Genomic DNA, 16,128 nt, shown 5'->3' on the forward strand with positions numbered 1-16,128 from the left:
AAAAATTTGGGGGTGGATAAGCTCTGGAGTCAAATGAGTTATAAAAATGGCCGGCTCAAATTGTCCCATAATCTTGAATCCTCCTGAAGAAGGCCGACGATTTATCGGCAGAAACGCGTAGAGGTGTTAATTCAAGCTTACTAAGTGCCAATAAGAATCTGCATAGGCTCTGGAAGGGGCGGTTCTGTCAGCGCGCAACAGCTGCCAGTAAAGTTCCAGTAACCTAGAGAGGTGACGTCACCGAAGAGCAGTGCACGCGAGAAGCCAACAGATGGAAAACACAGCGGGCGGACTCCTGTGACTTACATGCGGAAGTGACGTATGCTGTGTAAGAACGCCAGTCTGGCGAGTGGCGGGCATAGGAGAAGAACCTGGAGATATTGAGCTTATTGTGAGCCGGACAGGAACGGGAGAAAAACTAGCCAGGACCCCAAGAGGACTCTTTAACAGAGCTTTGCATTCACTATAAGGGAACACGTGAGTTTACCAATACTGCTGTTTTTAAGAATGATCCCTGTAAGCTGTATGCTGTTTTTTAATTGGAGAAATGGTAAAGACTGAAGTGACGTTTCTTCTGCCTATTTCTGGAAAAGGACACTGAGTAAGGAGATAGTAACGGACGATCAATTGAACACAATCTCCTTTTTAGGGGATCTACAAACCCCATAGGTTTTAGATTAAGTAGTGGAAGTAGTTAGTTTAGGTGGGTGGAGAGGCCTCTCTGAAGTATGGATGTGTAATGAGAGAGTGTGTGGATATTGATTGAATTTATGTATTTTAAGTTTTAATAAATTGTTGAAGCTACTTAGCGCGTGTCGGTGATATATAGTTTTGTAATTGTTAATAAGCAGAACTAATAATGGTATTAATTAAGCACTTTAACCTTCTTGGTATTCATATTAGTGTATTTTAGGGTCTAAAAGCGGTGGCTTTTTTTCGCTTAGAATTAATTGCACTCTAGAGAGCCCCTCCCCAGTATAGGCAGCTCTCCGCCAAAGAACTCACCTCTCTGGGATCTAGAACAGTGCTGCATTCCTTCCTCCTACCCTCTGGGGGCGCTCTATCTCTTTTTTGAGATCACTTTCTGTCCCCATGTGACATCTCACCTGAGACTTCAGCAATCTAAAGTCTCGAGGGGACACGGAAAATATGAGTTTTGAATGTGGGCTCTGCAATAAACTGCCCGCCAGTAACCCCCAACCAGACTCGGGATTACCCCTTGTAGCATGTTTTTTTTCAACATTAGCATGGGTTGGTAATATCAGTAGATGGGTCAACTACCTCTGTACACTGAGGAAGAGCAACACCTGAAACATGTTGTGTGTACCTCTGTGTGTTCCCAATACAGTTTGATTGCTGATCCATTTGTGTGCTGTCTCTAATTTTGTTTGCTTCCAGTGTATGCAGAAGTGGTGTCCCTGCTGGAGGTGGAAAATGTGTGATTTTCTTCTGTGTACCTCTGTACACTATTTCATCAAACCTAGAGCAAGTCATACTAAGCACATTGTGGTAGAGTGATTTCATAATCTAAAGCAACCTGTTGTCAATCATTGTCATGGTACACCACCTTGCGTCAGCAAATACTGCCAGTGGAAAACCCATCTATTTTTTATTCCAACTCCCACCGACCCCGCTCCCCACATTCTACACTTTTTTTTTTACCCCAAGCCATTACATTCCTGCCACTATTGCTCATGCAAAAAATGCAATGCCTGATCAATATTCAATCCATTTTCTCTCAATGTAATATATCAATTGAGAGTGTCCTAGATTTCAGGAGATTTCTATTAGATTTGAGGATTTCATTCAAAGGTACAATGCATTCTATTAAAAAAAAATAAAAAAATCATTGTATAGTGTATGCTTGGCGTATGGACCTTCAGAGTTCATTTGTAATAGACCAGCCACATTCTTAAAATGATTGATTGTCCACCTGCATACAAGATCTCAACTCTCCTGTTTTTAATTTTAAATGATGCCATCTAGTAAGAGAGACTGGGTGTGCAGCAAACTAACAGGCCTTGCATCTGCTTCAGGCTGGGAATGTAGGAACATACTTATAACTTATTTTCTTTTTTTGAATACTGTAGTTGTCACAGTAACACCAGGGCCCCATCTCCTCCTTTGGCCTGTTGCTGTCTCACATCTTGCTACCTTCTGCAAGAGTAGATGCCACTCCCGACTCTTCTAAAGCCAGGCATGGGAAGAAGGCTTTGCTGAGTTGCCTCTCAGAGCCAATCTGTTAGGCCTTACCTTTACACCACTGTGATTTAGCAGCCATTAATTACTGTTGTCGAGAGTCCGGAGGTTTAGATAGGGTAAGAGTTGAGACATGGGGGGGAAATGTAACAAAAAATGTTCTTCAAACCTTTATTATCCAAAAACAACCAATTAAAGTGGATCCGAGATGAAAAACTAACTATGACAAGTAACTTATCTATATATCTTATCTAAGGTTTATATAGTTTACACAGCAAATCTAGCTGCAAACAGCTTCAACAGTTTATGATTATTTATTCCTGTGATACAATTAGAGTGGCCATGTTCTGTTTGTCATCATTACACACAGGCAAGCTGCTCTGCATCTCCTCCCCTCAGCCTGTGAAACCCTCCCTCCCCTCTCCTCCTTCCTCCTCCCCTCTGCCTCTGAAATCTCTGGCTAATAACCTCTTCCTCTTTCTGCCCAGACTGAGCTCCCATAAGTCCTTGTTAATAAGGCTCAGAGTGCCAAGTCACTCTGGCTGGAGAAGCTGTGGGCAAGGCTTGTTAAGTTTATAGGGAATTATAGTATTGAAACAAAAAAAAGTATTTGGCTTGAGGAATGCCCTATAAACTATATGAAAGGAACACAATTATACAATGAGTAAAAGTTTATCTCAGATCCACTTTAACTATTTTGAGAAAGACATATGTACATTTCATATTGGAGGTTTATTTTCTTTGTGCAAACAATTATTAACAGTGACACTGACAGGAAATAAAACATATTAAAAACTACATAAAAGAGAAAGGAAGTGGTGGTATTTTATACCTAAAAAAAGAACCACACCTGTAAGAATCATGCAGATGTTACGGAGAGAAGGAGGTGAGCCAAGAAATATTTAAAAATAAATAAATAAATAAAAATAGTTTCAAAATAAGTAATGCTTAGCTCAAATAGTGAACACAATTTAAACAAAAAGTATATAAAATGATTTATTGGAAGTAGCACTGGACAACACATTTTGCAGGCAACAATCTATTTTGTCAGGTCAATGAACAAAAGAACAATTTGCTTTGGGCAACAAAATAATACATAAATCTAACAGTAGACTGAGCACACAGCAGTGCAAAGTTCCTTTTATTCAACTGGAATTTATTGGTGCCCTGAAATTTGGTAGATTTATTTTTGCCATTGTAAGTGTGGTAATGTTTTTTTAGAGAACTGTGTGAAATAGGTCAGTGCAATGCAAGTGAAAAATAACATTAATTTATCAACATAAACTTATGATAAAAGCATGAATAATGTTAGGTTTAATATAGTTTTGTTATGCAAAATTCCAAACAACAAACCAATACATCTTTAAAAAAATGTATACAGTAAGTCTGTTTTAGAAAATTATTTCAGATCACAAAGTTAGCAAATCCCAAAGGCATAATTTACTAGCTGCATGTGACTGCCTGGTTATTCCTAGAGAAATTAATTACTGCAGCCTTTATACCCTTAACTACCAATTCTGCATGGTAACTAAACATTTAAAAGGGAAGAATACTCGCTAGTACGAGAAGCACATGAGAATAAAAGGCTGAGCGCATTACACGATGAAAGCATTATCTTTTACTCTCTAATCCTTGGAATCCGTAACACTGTAAGTAGAATTTATGATGTCTATAAAACATTAACTAAACAGTCCACAGTTTTTCTGCTTCAACCTGTTAAATGGTTTGCTAGAATTATTTAAAAACCCTCATTACAGTTTTATTATAAAATGAATTATAGATATTAATTGAAGCAATCAGAAAATGTGATGCAGTTGACTAAAAACAATACACAGAAAATGAAACTTTCTCTTCGACCCTGTGATCCCCAGAATCTCAGACATTGTAAGTACAATTTTATTTAATAATTTAACAAAGATATCTACAGCGTCTTCTTCTTTAAAGGGACACTTAAGTCAAACAAAAAAAATGAGTTTTACTCACCTAGGGCTTCCAGTAGCCCCCTGCAGCTGTCCGGTGCCCTCGCCGTCTCCCTCCGATCCTCCTGGCCCCGCCGGCAGCCACTTCCTGTTTCGGTGACAGGAGCTGACAGGCTGGGGACGCGAGTGATTCTTCGCGGTCCCAGACACATTAGCACCCTCTATGCTGCTATATGGTATATGATATATGCTATAGCAGCATAGATGGCGCTATTATGGCCAGGAACGCGAAGAATCACTCGCGTCACCAGCCTGTCAGCTCCTGTCACCGAAACAGGAAGTGGCTGCCGGCGGAGGCAGGAGGATCGGAGGGAGATGGCGAGGGCACCGGACAGCTGCAGCGGGCTATTGGAAGCCCCAGGTGAGTAAAACTCATTTTTTTTTGTTTGACTTAAGTGTCCCTTTAACATGTTTTTTATTAAAAGATATTGAGAAAAATAAAACCTCACGTTCCATTTTGTTTTTGTTTTTTTTGTTTTAGAAAAAAAACATAATAACCTCGATCCATTTAAGTTTTTCTTCTAAGTTTTTCCTAGGTGATACTTTTTCATATTTTGTATAAAATACCTTTTCAGCCTTTGCAATTGATAAAGTACCAAAAAGTAGATGAAAAAGTACTGTCAACATTATTCTGAGTATTTTCTTGATGGCTTAAGGCTTAAAAGGCATTTTATTGATAAGATGTGAAAAAATCACCTAGGAGAAAACGTGGAGAAAAATTGAATTGGATCGAGACCATTAATTATTTGATAGATTGAACAACAATATTTTAAATTATGTTTTAATTATTATTATGGAGAGGAAAAATAAATACATACAAATATTTAAGAATAAAGTTTTCTTTTGCTAAATTACTTTTAAAAATTAGCTTTTTTTTAATAAAGGAAACAAAAGGAACAGATTAGAATGCATACCCATTTATTGATAATGTATCACATAAATAAGTGGGGCATTTATTTATGTAATGTACTAATTTATGTAATGAGGAATTACATAAATTAGTACATTTTCAATATATTTCAGAAGCAAATATGACATTCTACACAGAAAGCATTTGTAATTAGATAAATGGAAATGATCAAAATGTCTTAATTAGGAAAAAATAACAAAAGAAATTTTCAAATTTATATGAATGAAGTGAGGAAATTTAACTGAGCTAATCAAAGCCTCTAGCCGATGGTTAAATAATCCGTTACCAGTTATCACCTTATATTGTCTTTGCTTGGTTCACTTTATTTTGCATCCAGGTTCCTATGGAAAGTTGTGTTTTGTAATATTTTGTTAAAAAAAAAAGTAGTTATTAGAGAAACAAACCCCATTGGGGAGAGGATACGTTTCAAAGTCTGGTCGGATTGATGATGTTTAGTGAGTGTAAGACTCAACCTGATTTTCCTCTTAGATTGTTCCAAGCTAAGAACCTGGACAAGACAAAAGAACCTGAAAACTGGCATCTTTTTTTCTTTTTTTTTATCAGGGAGCAAAAATGGCACCCTTTGCCTAGGCCATAGCTGACAATAATATATCACGGTCAACACAGTAAGTAAGTAGATTACCTGTACTTATAAAAGCTCTCTAAATCTCCTTGACTCATTAGAACTGAATAAGTAACTGCAAGCATAGTGAAAATCTTTTAGTACAAAGGTTTATAGTTTGAAAACAAAGATAGAAGCAACAAAACATATAAAAATGTGTAAGTTTAAAAAAAGGGAACTGTTTTCTTACCTCTCTGAAGACATCACCAACTATTAGCATAGTAAATTGAAGCTTATTCAATAAGATGATAGGCAGACAACAACACAGTTCACAAGTCAATGGCCGCTTTATCAGGTCAATAATGCATTTTAGCAGGGAAATGACCTTTTTTTTTTTTTTTTTTTTTTTTTTTTTTTTTTTTTGCCTCAGAATGTTCATTTGCTCAACTAATGAGTACATCACTTCATAGCTATGCTCCCGAGTTGAGCTGAACTTTCATCATTAATTGGCGTTTTTAAATACATAATTGATTCCATTTACTAATAAACATTCTGGGCATACAAAAAAAAAAAAATACCTTCATTCGCACGCAACCGCAACCCCATAGCATTCCATACATACTCCCATATATCCATCATCCATTCTCCAGTCGTACAGCCCTGTGTACCCTTCCCGCCCCGCCCCACTTGTCCTATTCAATAATCTCCAGCCATGCTACTCTCCACCTATCCTGGATTCTGCTATCGGTGCCCTCGTCTTCCTCCCACCCCTCTAATTCCAGGAACTGTCCCATCTCCATGATCCACTCCCTTAGAGTCGGGACGCTTGGACTCCTCCAGTTGCAAGCTATTAATTTTTTTGCCACAATTACAGCTGGTAGCATCCAACTGCCTTTATCTTCGGGACCAAAGATGATCGTTGATTCTGTAAGTTTACCCCTTATGCTATGCTTTCTACCACAGAAAAACTCTATGTCCAACCAAAATTTCTGTATCATAGGGCAGGTCCACCACATATGCTTCAGATCGCCCCTGTTGCTGTGGCATCTCCAACATACATCATCTTGATTTGCTCCCATCTTCGCTTTCCGAGCTGGGGAGATATACCATCTTGCTAACAATTTGTAGTTAATCAACTGAAACCCGGGGTTGTGTGTTAACCAGATGTTTTGAAATATTCTATCCCAGTCTAGGGCAGGTGGGGAGTCCAACTCCTTTATCCATTTACTACAGAAAGGGGGGAGAGGAGAGTCCAAATGCTGGCTTTAAAAAGTATATAGATGGGAAATAGATTTTTCCTTCTTTGTAGCATTGGAAAAGCACTTTTCAAAAAAGTTTTGTTGTTTTCTGATCTTTCCCTTTACTTTGTCGAGAAAGCTTAATAATTGGCAATCTTTTAAATTTTTTTCTTTCTTTTTGCCTTTCACTAAATCCCATAATTTGAAATCAAAAATTTCGGATAACGTTATCGTCGGGATGAACAAGGAGTCCTTAAACCAATAATTATGCAGTCCAGGTCCAAAGTCTGGGTTATTTCCCAACGTCGTCAGTGGTGGAATTTCTTTTCTGTAGTCCCATTCTAATAGTTCCAGAAAGGATTGAAGAGTGGGGGTTAGAAGAGGGTGTGATGTTCCTTGTACAACCTTCCTAACCGTTTTGGGATGCCATGATTCTATCAGGGAAAAGTCTATAATTTCTCTCTCATATCTGGACCAGAATTTTTGGTGAGAGGCTATCCTAATGTCCAACAGCCTGTCTAAATGTATACTCTTATAGTAATATTGAACATTAGGAACCCCCATTCCACCCATATCCTTGGAGCGACAAATCGTTCGAAATGCTATTCTATGTTTGTTCTTTCGCCAGATAAAATCCCCAAAAACTCTATCCCACTTTACGAACCAGGATTTAGGGACAGCTATCGGGAGATTCTGCATAACAAAATTAATTTTGGGAAGAACTTTCATTTTTATGAAGTTAATTCTGCCGATGACATTCAGCGGAGATCTTTCCATTGCATTTAAAAGATGTATACCTTCATTCTGAATAGCTACATAATTTTCTTTAAAAAGATCATTGCTATTTTTACAGATATTAATCCCCAAATATTTAATTTTTTGATCTGTGTAATTAAAATTATACTTATTTTTAATCTCTTCTAATAAACCCTGGTCACAACCCAAATTTAACAAAATTGACTTCTCATTATTTATCTTAAAGTTTGAGACCTTACAAAAATCCTCTAAAACTTTATAAACCTTATCTAGTGAAAGTTGAGGGTTGCTTAGGGTTAGCAGTAAATCATCCGCGTAAGCCAAAATCTTATTTTCATAATCCCCTATTTTCCAACCTGATACCTCCGTATCCTTCTGTATAGACAAGATCAAAATCTCCATACATAGATTAAACAATAGAGGAGAGAGGGGACAACCCTGTCTAACTCCATTGTTTATTGTAAATGGCCTTGACATTAGCCCATTAATCTTCACCCTAGCCTCTTGATTTTGGTATAATCCCTTAATTCTGTCGATAACAATTTCCCCGAAGCCATACGATCTTAGTGCTGCATAAATAAAAGGCCTGGCTATTCGGTCGAAAGCCTTTTCGGCATCGATTGTTAACATAACCGCTTGGTCTTTATTACATTTAGCTTTGAATTGAAAATTAATTGCTGCAAAGATATTATCTCGCATGTAATGGCCTTTTCTAAAACCGGCCTGTTCTTTACCTAATATGTTGTCCAATATTTTTTCCATTCTTCGTGTAAGTATTTTCGCGTAAATCTTCACATCGGTGTTAATCACTGAGATTGGCCTATAACTTGAGCAGCTTTCTAAATTTTTCCCCTCCTTCGGGATTACTGTGATTGTCGCTAAATTTCCAGTACTTGTAAAAGGTTCTTTACCATTATATTCGTTCATCACTTTACATAGCCTTGGAATTATTTTATCATCAAAACATCTATAAAAATCAGCTCCAAAGCCGTCTGGGCCTGGGCTTTTTTGGCTTTGCAGAGTATAGATTACATCTTTGATTTCTTTTTCGGAAATTGGGGCCTCAAGTTCCTCCTTTTCCTCAGCCCCCAACTGGGGGAGTTTCAGTAAATGGAAGTAATTCGTCAATTGATCCGGGGTCGTATCTATTCTGAGATTAAACAAATCTCCGTAATAGCTGGCAAAAACATTTCCTATACTGCTACTGTCAAAGCTTAGCTCACCTTTACTATCGCGAATTTTCTCTATATAATTGCGCTCCCTCTTTTTTTCTGTTAAATTTGCCATAACTTTCCCCGGTTTATTAATATTAATCACGTAATCTTTTTTCAGCCGCTTGAACTGATTGCGGCACTGGGAGTTTAGCAAGGTGTTCAACTCTTGTCTGATACCGACAAGTTTTATAAAATTCGCTTCTATGGGAGAAGATTTATGGACCTTTTCGGCTTCTCCTAGAGCTAACATCAAATTATCCAATTTCTTTTTTTTTTCGAATTTAACTCTACCTGCCTGTGCCATTAGAGCACCCCTCATAACACATTTGAAACATTCCCATAGGGTACGAGAGGACGTAACGGAGTTTACATTCTCTTTAAAATAGAAGTCAATTTGGTCCTCTATCGTCTTTTTAACCCCAGGTTCTTTTAATAGAAGCCCATTTAAGGTCCAAATATTTTCTTTCTTAAGTCTGTCGTTCCATTTAATAGTAATAATAACCGGGGCATGATCGGAATAGGTGATACAGCCAATCTTCACATCAATTATATCGAGTAGATATACCTGTTCCATTAGGAAAAAGTCCAACCTAGAGTAGGTGTTATGCACCGGTGAGTAAAACGTGAAATCCAACGTGTCTTGATTATAAATTCTCCATACATCGACCAGCTTCTTATACCTGAGTTTGTCAATTAACCTCTTTATTTGTTTCTTTCCAATACTAGATTTTTTTTTGGAAGAGTCTTTTTCCGGATCTAATACTATGTTAAAGTCACCTCCTATTACTAATCTACCTTTTTTTAACTCCCAAACCATATCTAGGTGTTTTCTAATAAATTGGCTTTGTCCTTTGTTAGGAGCATATATATTTACTAACGTGGTTAATTGATTGTCCAATTTACCTACTACCATTAAAAATCTTGCATCATCATCCCTTTTTATTGATTCAATCTCGAAATTTACTTTGGAGGATAGCACAATTGCTACCCCCCTTGATTTGCCCGCAATTTTAGAGTTAAGAATCCATTGATTATATTTTTTGTAATATTTTCCCGGGTTGAACCCTCCCCTAAAATGGGTCTCTTGAAGAAAAGCTATGTCAATTTTATTATTGCTAAGTTCGCTTATAATCCTGCCTCTTTTATTACTGGTAATAAAAAAAAAAGGGGGGGGGGGAAATCACCTTAAAGTGATATTTACAGTAACTGATAAGATACATAATTGCATTTACCCTCCTACTTCTAAAAATGACTTTTAGATACACCACAGTTTTATGATTTGTTTAAAAACCTAAAAAAAGTAATATCTCAGCTCAATGAAACAGTCTGTCCCTTATCTCTGAGTGCTAAAATATATGAACTATTGGCCTTTGTATCTATGGCCTACTCTCAGAAGCTTAGTTCTCTGCCAGGGAAGCTGTAATTCCTTATCAGTGAAGGAGGCTATAGTCCCCGGGGTCCTGACTGGAGAAAAACTTTCAGTTCCATAGTCAAACATTAACTCTTTCAAACAGAAAAAAAGCATATTTATTTGTGTTCTGTGCACTGTACATACACATGTCTATCTCATCATGTCACATGTCACTTGAGATTCCCTTAAAGGACAACCGAGGTGACATGTGACATAATGAGATAGACATGTGAATGTACTGTGCCGAACACACAAATAACTATGCTGCTTTCCTTTTTTTCTTTCTTTGCCTGAAAGAGTTAAACATCAGGTATGCAAGTGACAGTTTCAGTCCAGGTCGGACTGGGTCAGTCCAGGTCGGACTGATAAGTAATTACAGCAATAAAATACTTTCCTGTCAGTAAATGGCTTCTGGGAGCAGGAGAGAGATGAAAACCGGCAATAGTTCATAGATTTTAGCTCTGGCATACTTCAATGAATGTGTCATTGAGCAGAGAGACAATGAAACACTAATAACTTAAAAAGTAGATTTAAATTTAAAATAAAACTGTGGGATGTCTTAAAAAAAAGTCATTTTTAGGAGAGGCAGTATAAATACAATTGTTTATCTCATCAATTTATTTTCACCTAGGATGTCCTCTAAATCCTAGGTTCTCAACATGTGGTACGCGTACCCCAGGGGGTACTTCTGATGGTTCAAGGGGGTACTCAGGCTTGATATACTTTACCAAGAAAAACACATTTTAGAGTTTTTGAAAATACTAAATCCTATATAAACAGCACCAAATTAGTATTTTAGCTAATTAAAAGCAATAGTAAATGCTTGGAAATTGTTTAGAACCAATTATCATGTACTACAATTAAATATATATTTGTTAAGGGGTACTTGTGATAATGTTTTCAATGCTAGGGGGTACTTGGTGAGTACAGGGTTTTATAAGGGGTACATACCAATAAAATGTTGAGAAACACTGCTCTAAATGATGAAACGTCTGGCTGCTTTACTAATGGTACTAATGATTGGTGACTTGTTCAAGGGTAATTCAATGCTTAACTCTTTTTCCTTTTTTTTTGTTTTTAGCATTTTTATATTTTTGGGTGAATACACCCAGCTTTTAAGCCTTCTGTTGAGAGGCTGATGTTTTTAGGTTTTTATTAACAAACCTATCTTCTTGGAGTGTGACCAACCTAGAGAGCATCCAAATCTTGAGTGGGGACAGGTGTTCTTCACATGCAATTTTGGTTGATGCTTTCTGGGGCTTCTTACATCAAATCTCTCCATTTAAGGGGAACTGCAACTGTACTAAAAATAACGTAATTTTTAAAAGCAACACGTTTTGTATCAGGATGATACCATTTATTGGCTAACTTAAAAGAATAAGAGTAAGCAAGCTTTCGGCTGTAAAGAGTTCATCGGGCTACAATCCTGTTTGCTTGCAAGCTGATGGAACAGACAGCTATATTCAGGCAACATCAAAAGGGGATACACAGTTTTTTTAAGCATAAATACAGGTCATTAAGATGCCTTAAAGTGGATCCGAGATGAACTCATTGCATTGTGTTCCTTTCCTATAGTTTGTAGGGCATTCCTCAAGCCAAATACTTTCTTGTTTTTGTTTTAATACTCTAATTTCCAATAAACTAAATAAGCCCCACCCACGGTTTTCAGAGAGCCTTGGCAGTAGCAAGGGCTCATGGGAGCTCAGTCTGGGCAGGAGGAGGGGGAGGTATTACTAGCCAGAGATTTCAGAGGCAGAGGGGAGGAGGGAGGAGGAGGGGGGATTAGGTTTTTTTCAGTCTGAGCGCTGATGGTGCAGATAAGCCTGCCTCTGTGTAATGTTTACAAACAACATGGCAGCTGTCATTTTATCACAGGAAGAAATAATCATATTCTATTAAAGCAGTATGCAGACAGATTTGCTGTTTAAACCATACATAAGATATATAGACAAGTTACTTGTTATAGTTAGTTTTTCATCTCAGATCCGCTTTAAGTGAAACAGAACATCTAAATTGGTTAGGAGGTTGTTAGCTGAGATAAGACTCCTTGTTTATATAATCCTCACAGACTTGGAAGTCAGACTGTCACAAAGGCATCGTAAATTCTGAGTTCACAAGTTTAGCTATATAGGCTGAGAAAGAGTTTTGGCATTAAATATTATCAGCCCCATACTAGTATAAAAAGTTTTTGTCCTTATTCAAGCCTTTGTCCACCACTTTGAACCAATTTATAAATTTTGTTTCTACTATTAATCTATCATTTGATGTTTTAAAGCCACCCTTCAGGGCAGTGTCACGAAGACCATACATGCTGTGTCCATTGGACCGAAAGTGTGTAGCAACTGGGAGTCCAGATTCTAGATTGTTAATAGTGTGCCTGTGTCCGTTTATATGTTTGCACAGAATGTGTCCAGTTTCTCCCACGTACATAACATTGGGGCATTTAGCACACATGATCAGATATTCCGGATTGGTGGATTCACAGGAAAATGTGCCTTGTACTCTGTACTCCTGTTGGGAACCAGGAATCATTAACCTGTCAGTGGAATAAATGTGTCTGCAGGTCCCACACCTTTTTTGTCAGCACAGTGAATGCTCCGTTCTGTTGAGGCCTATTCAAAGAACTCCTGACAAACATCTGTTTTAGATTGTGTGGTTGCCCATATGACAGGGGGGGAGGTTTAAGGAATATTTTTTTCAGTCTGTGATCCTTGTGTAAAATGAGATGAAGTTCCTCAGCAATCCTCCTTAAGATTTCCAGGTGTGGGTTGTAGGTGACAACCATAAGGACATGGTCCTCTTTCTGGTTTTGCTTCAGTAGTTCAGTCCTGGGAATTATGCTGGCTTTCCTGATTTGGGCCTCTGTCACAGGAGGACTGTAACCTTGTTTAATGAAAGTGTTCTTAACCAGTTGAGGACAGCAGTGTTAAACCCCCCTAAAGACCAGGCCATTATACACTAAATGGGCAACTGCAGCTTCAAGGCCTCGCTGCATACAAGGGATCCCCCCCCCCATTTTCTCCCCACCAACAGAGCTCTCTGTAGGTAGGGTCTGATTGCTCCCCAGATTTTTTTATTTTGTTTTAATAAATATTTATTTCGTTTTTATGATTTTACCACCCACCTTCCTTCCCCCGGCCAGCCAATCAGAGTGATCGGCTGTCATAGGCTTCAGCCTATGACAGCGGACCACTTTTGTGCTATGCAGGGAGACAGCCGTTTCATACAGTTGTCCCTAGTACAGCGCTGCTTTAGATTGCAGCGCTGTGCTATGTTAATAGACGGCTATTTTGCCATCTAACAGTCTCCAAGTGCGATCGCCGCTGGCTCCGCCTTCCAAGCAGATGTGCACGCAATCTACTGCAAACCATGTCCCAAGGACTTTACGTGTTAGGCAGTCTTGGGGCTGGTGCCACGTGCACGCCCACGCGGTCGCCTAGTGGTTAAGGCAATCCAGGTGCTTGTCTCTGTCCATCCTCTCAGAACGAATCCAGTTGTACCTTATAGCTTGAATGAATAAAATTGTTTATTTCTTAGAATATTAATTTATACATTTCTTGGTCAGTGTTTGCCCATTGCAAAATCTTTTCTTACCCTGATTTACATTCTGAAATGTATCACTGGACTGATTGCAGGTACAGTAGATCATTGGAGAATATTGGTGTATTAAGAGGTTTGTAAAGACAGTAGAAATAATATCTGGTCTCCCAGAATGCTCTGGGAGGGGAATTCAGCATAACTCATCAGCCTAGACTGTGACATCACTGGGAGAAAAGGGTTACATTCCAATATATAACAATTATTTGTTTATGACCTTGACATCTTGATTGTTAACCCTACTTTCCCCCGGGACTGCACATAGTAAAATCTGCATCACACTTGTTTCTGTTTAAGGCGGATGCAGCATAGATTGTATCATCGTAGCTCTTGCATGATATGGAAAATATCTACAATATGCATATCTAAAATATGTAAAAAGCAAATATGTAAGTCTGTATACCTGAAGTATAGTAGTAGCAGTAGGGTATTGTACCGTGTTAGCCATCAGTAAAAGCAAGACGTTTTAAATCAGGATGATACCATTTATTGGCTAACTAAAATGAATAATAATAAGCAGATTTCGGCCTTGCAGCCTTCGTCAGGCTTACACAACAGGATCAGGATGTAAGCCTGACGAAGGCTGCGAGGCCGAAAGCTTGCTTATGCTTATTCATTTTTAGTTAGCCAATAAATGGTATCATCCTGATTTAAAAACTTCTTGCATGCCAGAAGTATGTAATACTGTAGCAATTGATGTTTTCTTGAAAAGGACTATACAATTCCTTTATGTGCTGTTACAGGTAATGAACCAGACATTCGTCACCCAGTTCATTCTTCTAGGATTTCAAAATCTTGATAGCTACAGAATTGTTGTCTTCCTCGTGTTTCTGGTCCTCTACATTGTAACAGTATCAGGTAACCTGCTGATCATCTCCCTGGTATCCATGAATCAAAGTCAAAGTCTTAGTTCTCCTATGTACTTTTTCCTGAGCCACCTGTCAACCTGTGATCTTCTGCTGACCACTGTCATTGTGCCATTGATGTTGAACATCATTCTGAAGGTGAAAGTGTCTGTGCCAATTCTCGGATGCTTTGCACAGCTTTATCTCTTTGGAGCTTTGGCAACTACAGAATGCCTCCTTCTTGCAGTGATGTCTTATGATCGCTATGTGGCCATATGCAACCCACTACGATACTCTTTAATCATAAACCTTCATAGGTGTTTCCTGATGGTTTTTGGTTCCTGGTTCTTGTCTTTCTCTGTCATGTTAATCACAATTCTCCAGATATACCGGCTAGACTTCTGTGGTCCTAACATCATTGACCATTTCTTCTGTGATCTGGCTCCTCTCCTACAGCTTTCTTGCTCAGACACCACTTTTGTAGAGATTCAGAACTTATTCACTGGTCTTCCAGCAACTTTTGCTCCTTTAATATATATATCAGCTACCTATACTGCAATCTTTATGGCCATACTCAGGATCCCTACAACTATCGGAAGACAAAAAGCCTTCTACACCTGCAGCTCCCATTTAACTGTTGTGTCCATTTACTATGGGACTCTGGTTGTTGCCTACCTCTTCCTGTCTAAAGATCACCCTTTAGATGTCCACAAAGTTCTTTCTTTGTTATACACGGTGCTGACCCCAATGCTAAACCCAATTATTTACAGCTTGAGAAACAAAGAGATTAAGATTGCTTTCTGGAAATTAGTTACTGTAGAACAAAGAGCTAGTCTAAAACTTGATGCTAGTAAAGAAAGCATATGATAGCTTTGTAACAAATATTTGAAAACCCTTGCTCACTCTCAGAGATTTTAAGTTGTCAATGAATGTGAACAGGGACCTATGCCATTACTCATACAATTGTCATAGTTGATACAGCTATTCCAGAGAAATATCCTTTTGAGAAGGCAGTCACATGACCCAGAGATCTGTGCACAATGTACCAGAGTTGACAGGAATCTGTAAGTTCCTTTCCCAACACAAAAACATTATTTGACCCCCTCCATTTGCTTCCTTCCATGGAACACAGGGAGAAGGTGGGCAGGGCTAACTCTGAGCTCTAAGAGAAAAGCTAGGTGATATCCCCACCAGTTGCTCTTTGGCTTTCTCATACACTTAAAGGAATTCTATTAAACTTTTACTTTTTCTGTAAGCACTATAAATCCATTTGCCAACAACAGTAAGGATGAATACAGCATATATTTTTGCTGTGCAGAGTGTCTTTGTCTTTATCTAACTACTGTCGGCTGTCCCCTGAGAAAACTGACGGCGACGGGGAATTGGGGCAGTCCATTATACAAGAGGGGAGCCTCTT

The 16,128-nt window shown here is 38.3% G+C and overlaps 1 protein-coding gene across 1 annotated transcript; it reads left to right on the forward strand.

The window, feature by feature from the left end:
- The first annotated feature begins 14,612 nt into the window (after positions 1 to 14,612).
- LOC137561866 (olfactory receptor 10A7-like) lies at positions 14,613 to 15,578 on the forward strand. Its single transcript, XM_068273219.1, has one exon. The coding sequence runs from the start codon at positions 14,613 to 14,615 to the stop codon at positions 15,576 to 15,578; it is 966 nt and encodes a 321-aa protein (XP_068129320.1).
- The last annotated feature ends 550 nt before the right edge of the window (positions 15,579 to 16,128 follow it).

This window comes from Hyperolius riggenbachi, chromosome 3, assembly GCF_040937935.1.
Source record: "Hyperolius riggenbachi isolate aHypRig1 chromosome 3, aHypRig1.pri, whole genome shotgun sequence".
NCBI lineage: Eukaryota > Metazoa > Chordata > Amphibia > Anura > Hyperoliidae > Hyperolius > Hyperolius riggenbachi.

Excerpts from the sequence above, each read along its gene's own strand:
- LOC137561866 (XM_068273219.1), top strand. The coding sequence starts at position 14,613 with ATGAACCAGACATTCGTCACCCAGTTCATTCTTCTAGGATTTCAAAAT.